Source organism: Mus caroli, unplaced genomic scaffold, assembly GCF_978045245.1.
Source record: "Mus caroli unplaced genomic scaffold, Mus_caroli_1 scaffold_19, whole genome shotgun sequence".
Classification (NCBI taxonomy): domain Eukaryota; kingdom Metazoa; phylum Chordata; class Mammalia; order Rodentia; family Muridae; genus Mus; species Mus caroli.
The window spans coordinates 32,271,963-32,279,186 of record NW_028227274.1 but is presented as its reverse complement, the minus strand read 5'-3'; the positions used below and the strand labels follow the sequence as shown (position 1 = coordinate 32,279,186).

Sequence of the window (7,224 nt, the reverse complement as noted above, 5' to 3'; positions counted from 1 at the left end):
CCTTTTCTTTGCCCCTCATAGCTAGGTTCTGCTTCCTGGTGAGGCCCCTCCCACTTACTGGCTTGGTGGGTCCAGAACAACACAGAGACCACAATAAAGGAGGTGTCAGAGTTTCGTTTATTGGCTCATCCAGTGCCAAGGTCCAGTGTGGGCACCGTGGAGTTGGGAGCCTCTCAGCTCCTGCATCTCCTTCCCTGCACAGGTACCACTTGGCCCCAATGAGGCTGGCAGAACCAGCGCCAGGGGTGGGGTCCAGGTTAGTTCTGACCAGGGTTTGCTTGGCACAGGAAGGGGATCCCATGGCAAGGTGGGATGCATCCCCTTTACAGGAGAGGAAAGGAGCCAGCTTGGCAGGCCCTCTGTGGTGGAGCCTAGGAGCAGAGGAGTCCAGCCTACGGGCATGAATGTGTAAAAGGGATCAAGGATGGAAGGGTAGGGAGGAGTCCCTGGGAGCCTTGTTCTGTCAAGGGCTTGAGTCCTGAGGTTCAGAGACCAGCAGGGGTGGATAAAGAGGAAGAAAGACCAGAGCTGAAGTAGGGAGGAGGTGACCCCTCTCACCCAACCTCCCTAGCACGCACACCCTTAGCATCTCACCTCTCTTTTGGTAGAATACACAGCCCTACCAGCTGTAGTTCTGGCCTGGCCGTGCTGCTTATTCAAAGCCCTTGTCTCCATGCATAGCTGTGCCCGAGGAACACCCTCCTTCCAGGCCTGCCCCATTTCTTCCCCGTCTCAAGGTCCCCTCCCTGGGGCTGGGGGGAGCAGGTCAGGCCTCTGAGAGGGGACGGCCATGGTCAGCAAGGCACTGGATGGGCAGCGTGGGACTGGAGCAGCAGCAAAAAGAGCAGCGCTGGCCGGCCACGGAGCCTCCACCTCCTCGAGGGCTTAGTCATCACCTCTGTCCTCAACCTCCTCTTTGCCAAGCCCCCTCCGGAGGCGTGTTCATGGGAAGTGGGTGCTGGGGACAGCCGTCTGGGGGGGGGGTGTTTGCGGGTATGAAACACTTGGGGCTAGTGGCTCACTGTTGGAGGGGCCAGGGCTGTAGCTCTCCTCCGTGCTTGTCCTACAGATGGAGGGGTGCGGGGAGCCGAGCCTCTCATGCTGAGTCGCCCCCTCCGGAACTCTTCTTCTTGGGCCGGGTCTTCAGTGTCTTGGAAGCCGGTGGCTATGTGGAGAGTCATGATGGGGTTCAGCTTGTTCCCATTGTCTCTTCCCCATCTCCCCAGGCCACGGCCTGTATTCTCACCTCAGCTCTGGGTACTTTTTTGATAGGTTTGGTCCTCTTGGGTGCCTTGTCTCCTAGGTCATCTTCTGAGGTCTCTGTCCGGGGATCTGGCTGGCTTGTGCTAGACCTTAGACTTAGGGCAGGCTCATCTCCTGGTTTCACGGGGAGGGAAAGAGAATAAGGGCCCAGGGGTCTCTCTGGTCTTTTTAGCTCTGGACTCCTTCCCACAGCTCAGGGCGTGCCAGTACCTAAGTCCTCGATAGTGTCCAGGAGACCCACGGGGCCGGGTTGGAGGCGGCCATCTGGCCCCTGCAGCGGTAATGCATCCTCATCTCGAATGAGAGTCAGGTCCTGCATGCTGAAGCTCCGCAGCTTTTCCGACAGCACCCCCTGGCCCTAGGGTCACCACCACGCACCAAGAGAGCGGGAGGAAGGGGCGGGGTGGAGACAGAGGTTACCATCGTGTTGAGATATTTTTCCCTCTGGTCAGATGAGGAAGCTGACCAGACAGTCGAAGACACAGGGCTGGAGCCTGGAGCCACACAGCCCAAAGTCTCCTAGGCCTAAGGATAGGGTGGATGCTAAGGGGCCTGGACAGGACATGAGATGACCGACCGAGGTGGGGGCCCCGGGAGTCTGGGCCCATCCTCATCTCACCTTGGCAGCAGCTGTGACTGCAGCATTGGCAGCCAGGTTCAGGCCCCTCTTGCCCACCCTCATCATCGTCTCATAGCTCTTGTCTCGGGCTTGTGTGATGTATTCGTCGATCTCCTAGGGGGATGAAGAGACCTGAGAGGTGAGGCTGCAGGCAAGTTACCTGTGCTCACAACTGTGCATAGACAATGCCTACCCCCGGGAGCTAGGCTCTGCCAGATTGCTGCAGGCTCTGGCCACCCACAGGAAATATCTGTGGCTGGAGGCGTGGGAATGTCTCTGCTGGGCCAGGCTGGGAAGAGCTGAAGGAAGGGGCAAACCTTTTCCTTGTTGGACAGTGTTGGGTGCACGAACTTGCGGTAGAGGACGCTGGAGCCCTTGGTGTAAGGGGACAACAGCCATATCACAAAGGCAATCTTGAGCTCAAAGTAGAAGGGGAACCTGTTGGGCAGACAGAGGTGTGCTCAGACAGAGGTGTGCTCATGGCTTGTCAGACATGAGACAAGGGATATACTAGATTTACATCAGGGACCCTGGACAGCTCCCACTTCTTAAGTGGTCTGAGGCCACGTGGTTTCCAGGAGGACGGACGTAGGGGTGGGCTTTGGGGAGGGTTGGGAACACAAAATTGACTCATGCAGAAGGCAAGAGGAGAACCCATTTGGGGTACATGCCTATAATCCCAGTATGGGAGATTGATCACAAATTTGTGCCCACTCTAGCCTACCATATCTCAAAACAGACCCCAAAGCAAAGGTACGGGAGCACATGACATTTAAGCCAGTATGGAGGATAGACATGTGATTCACAAGATGTCACATGGTGGAGAAAGAGGAAGAAAAGCCAACATGTTGGGGAAGCCCTAAGCATTAAGAGATACATGTTTGGAAAAGAGATGGCTCAGTGGTTACGAGCACTGGTGGCTTTTGCAGAGGACCTGGGTTCAGTTCCCAGCACCCACATGACAGCTCATGATTGTCTGTTACTCCAGCTCCTGGGGATCCGATAGCTTCTCCTGGCACCAGACACACAGCAGGTGCGGGAGGCAAATAGACAGGCAAAACATCCGTGAACAGAAAGCAAGGGTTTTTGTTTGTTTGGTTGGCTTGGGTTTGTTTTGTTTTGTTTTTCTGAGACAGGGTTTCTCTGTACAGCCCTGGTTGTTCTGGAACTCACTTTGTAGACCAGACTGGCCTCGAACTCAGAAATCTGCCTGCCTCTGCCTCCTGAGTGCTGGGATTAAAGATGTGCACCACCACGCCCAGCAAGGGTTTTGTTTTGTTGTTGTTGTTGTTGTTGTTGTTTTTTTAAAGAAGAAATTGAGTTGTGGTGAAGTGCACACCTGTAATCCTAGCATTAGGGAGGCTGAAGCAAGAGGAGGATGATTGCTATTTTAAGGTCAACATGGGGTACATAATAGGTTCCATGTCAACCCAGCCAGGGATACATAGTGAACTCTATCTGGAAAAAAGAGAAAGAGAGAAGGGGGGAGGGGGGAAGAAGAAGAAGAAGAGGAGGAGGAGGAGGAGGAAGAGAAAGAAAATTATGCTTTCCTGAATCGAAACAAAGCAAGAAGCCTCAGGAAGGTGCATGGCTGTGGCCAGTAAGCTACTGCCTTTTTAAAAAAAACCTTAGCCGGAGGTTAAGTTAAAAACTTAGCTTAGTGGTGGCGCACGCCTTTAGTCCCAGCACTCGGGAGGCAGAGGCAGGCGGATTTCTGAGTTTGAGGCCAGCCTGGTCTACAAAGTGAGTGCCAGGACAACCAGGGCTACACAGAGAAACCCTGTCTCGAAAAAAACCAAAAAAAAAAAAAAAACCTTAATCATGTATATGATATGTGTGTGCAGATATGCGCATGTGTGTGTTTGTGAGTGTGTGCCACAGTGCATCCGTGGGAGTCAGAAAAGATAGTATTGGGGCTGGAGAGATAGCTCAGCGGTTAAGAGCACTGACTGTTCTTCCAGAGGTCCTGAGTTCAATTCCCAGCAACCACATGGTGGCTCACAACTATCTGTAATGGGGTCTGAATGCCCTCTTCTGGTGTGTCTGAAGACAGCTACAGTGGACTCATATACATAAAACAAATAAATACTTCTTTTAAAAAAAGAAAAGACAAGACAAGACAGTATCTGGAGCTGATTCCCTCCTTCTATTCTTACACAGCTTTCAGGGGTCAAACTCAGGTCAGCAGGCTTTGAGCTGATGCAGCGAGAGCTTTGTTGATGAACTACCTTGCTGCTCCCTGCCCTAAGATTATGTAGCCCAGGCTGGCCTCAAAACTGCAATGATACTCCTGCCTTATCGTCCCTAGGGCAGGGATTATGGGTGATTCAAATTCCAATATACTTCACTCTTCAAGAGGTATTTCTCACCCAGTCAACATTTCTGAGCAGATTCAAACTTACTCCCCGTCCCCGTAACGCTCGTATACTTTAGGCCTATTTGTGCCTGCAATACCTTGGGAATACAAGCATTCAGTGTCACCACAAATGAACTACATGTTTGTTCCACAGACGGGGGAGACAAGGTTTAGGGACTGGTGATCTGTCCAACGTCACAGGAAGGACTTGAGAGCAGATGCACATCCACTCAGTTCCCCTGGGGCACTGTGGCTGTCACCAGAAAGAAATGTGGCAGGTTGGTTGGTTTGTTTGAAGTAGGATAGCCCCAGCTGTTCTGGAACTTGCTACGTAGATCCACCTGCCTCTGCCTCCCAGGTGCTGGGATTAGAGGCGTGGGCCACCATGCCCCGTTGCTATGTCTGTTCTTGTGCTGGCATCAGGTGCGAAGAGCCGCCGTATTAAGGGGGCTGAGGAACTGTTGGGAGTCGGGGATCATGACTCTAGCCTGGGTCCAAATCTGCCTAATCTGTCTGGCTAGAGAAAGGGAGAGATCTGGGTCCTGAGATTCGGGGGTAGGGGGTGGGGTGGGACGACGGGGACATGACTGGACCTCACCAGGACAGTATTATATCCGTAAGTGTCTCAGCTGTGGTGAAGAAGGCGAAGACTATCCAATACATCATCCATTTTACCTGAGGGACAAAGGACAGCATTAACCGGGGCTTAGGGCTGAGGAGCTGTAAACACCCCAAGTCCCTGGTCTGTCAGCTCCTCATACTGGGGCTAAGTCAAGGAAAACAGAACCCCATTGCACTGTCTGCCCCAGGTTAGACGTTCTGGGAGAGAGATACCCAAGGCCTCACACTTGCCAATCATACCAAGCCTGTGTGGGCACAGGGAACATCCCAGAACCTCTTTTACTCAGTGTCTTGTTGGGTAGTGTGGCATAAAGCCACACTCTACTCCCATCTGTTTTACACACACACTACACACACACACACACATTACACAGGGTACGGTCATGCACTCACGTATTCCTTCACGTTTTTGGTCTTCACGGCCTTGTAGGAAGAATAGGCTGGGTACAGGGTGCCAAAGATGAGCCTAGAGAAGCAGGCATGGTTACTGGGCCAGTCTTCCTCCCAGCTCTGCACCATCCCCTGGGCGCTAAGGAGCAGAGGGATGGATCTCCAGAGCATCAGTTGTCTGGGGAACTCTGGTTAAGGACTATAAAGTCAAAGCCTTTGGAGCTACACACGTGTGGGGGCGGGGCCTCAGCCAGTCTGGGTGGGACCCTCTCCCTGTCCACTGTTCATTCTTTATATGGAAGACGCAGAGGCCGGAGGCTCCGGTGGTCCCTCTGGTCAGGAGCTTTGGCTATCCACAGGCGTGTCATGAGAGCTGAGGGGCTGGTCACTGCTATGAGATGTCATCCTTCTTGGCCTAATGCCTATTTTACCCATCTGTTCATACCCTCCCCCTCCTTGTCTCACAGACAGGCTGGGTAGGGCCAGGTCCCCAAGGGACCCTAACATCGCCGAACAGGGCACCCAACCTGGCAGTCAGAACTATTATGGTCCTGGGACTAGAGGGCACAGGTGCGGGAGGGGCACAAAAGGCTTATAACCCCAATATCAGCGTGGTCCAGGGCCAGGTACTGAAGACCTGGGCTTCAGACCTTATCTAAGCATCCCTCTACAGATTACAGGAAGGGCACAAGTGAGGGAGAAAGAGAGTCCATGTATCCTGTCGGGAGTTTGCCCAGGCCAGAAAAGTAGCCACCCTTGGAGGCTACAGGGAGAGATAAGGCCTGTAGGGGGTGGGAAGAGGAAACCCCAGTGGCTGGAGAGGAAGCCAGGACACAAGCATGGGAAGAAGGGTGGGGCTCCTGGGATGCCAGTCCTGAGGGACGCTGAGGGGCAGAGACCTAAAGTAGAGGAATGGTTGCCTCGGAAGCCAGCACCTTCAAGTGTGGGTGATGCTTTGCTAAGGTAGGGCACTCATTTCCTGTGCCGATGCGGGATAGCAGCGGGGCAGAATTCACAAGGCCAAATCTAGGCTTGTGTGTATTTGTGGGAGGGAGGTATTTGTTCCTGTATCTGGGGGAGGTGCCAGGGCCACAGCTCCACAATGTGACTGTTACAATGTGCCTGGAATCAAGGCCACCAAATGTTCTCCCAGTGGCTTTCCGCAATCCTAGGCAGATATGCATCCATCCAGTTACCTCCCCACTTTTGTCTTCCCAGCAACTCGGCTTCCATACCTAGCCCTGCTTCCCGGATGCCTTAGGACAGGTGTCCTCATCCTATCACTAGTCAGAACCAGGAGGAAGGCCTTGAGAGCTTTGGGGAGGCCCCAGGGGATGAGCCATGGATCTGAACTCCGGAATGACGAGCCCCCCCCCCCCCCCCCCGTCATAGTCCCCTTTTAATCTCTTCCTGGAGGGAAAGGAGGGTCTTGTATGCTCCTCCAGCCTAGATCTGCTTGGTGGGGGAGGGGATGTGCCCGCCTCCCCTAATAAATCAGTAGCTGCTCAGCGTCTAGGATGGGGGAGGGCGCAGGAGCAAGACAATTAAGAATAAACGGGTTTTAAAAATAATATGGGCGAGGTCCCTGGGAAACCAGGCCTGCCATGCTCCCCTTCCAGTCCCACATCTCTGTGTCTGGGGACACCACTTAGGGACCCTGGGATAAATCATCCCAGGCTTGAATACCGCGCCCTCCACCACCGGCCCCCTCATCCCCAACCCGGGCGAGCCCCGCCGCAGCCTCTGCACTCACACCACCAGGCGAGAGATGATCCAGGACACCATGGCGGGGCGGGGACCCAGCCCGGGTGAGGATGCAGCTGCCCGAGGCCGGCGGCTGAGGCAGCAGGAGCCGCTGTTAGCAGCGGCAGCCGCTTTGGGGTCAGCGGAGCGCAGAGTTGCCGCCGTTAAAGGGGAGGTCCCTGCCGCAGCGGCGGTCCGTGGGCGGTGGCGCCTCTTAAAGGGGAGGCCGCGG

General features: G+C 54.3%; 1 protein-coding gene across 2 annotated transcripts; it reads right to left on the bottom strand.

Moving 5' to 3' along the window:
• Positions 1 to 104: 104 nt before the first annotated feature.
• Reep2 (receptor accessory protein 2) lies at positions 105 to 7,224 on the bottom strand. Of its 2 annotated transcripts, none has more exons than XM_021150545.3 (8): positions 7,003 to 7,224; positions 5,253 to 5,325; positions 4,837 to 4,913; positions 2,200 to 2,320; positions 1,883 to 1,996; positions 1,474 to 1,615; positions 1,247 to 1,377; positions 105 to 1,165 (listed from the first exon to the last, which is right to left on the bottom strand). In XM_021150545.3, the coding sequence occupies exons 1-8, from the start codon at positions 7,032 to 7,034 to the stop codon at positions 1,097 to 1,099; spliced, it is 759 nt and encodes a 252-aa protein (XP_021006204.1). In that variant the 5' UTR covers positions 7,035 to 7,224; the 3' UTR covers positions 105 to 1,096. The 2 variants fall into 2 exon arrangements, with proteins under 2 accessions (XP_021006204.1, XP_021006203.1); XM_021150544.3 differs by having other exon boundaries at positions 1,474 to 1,621; positions 7,003 to 7,206.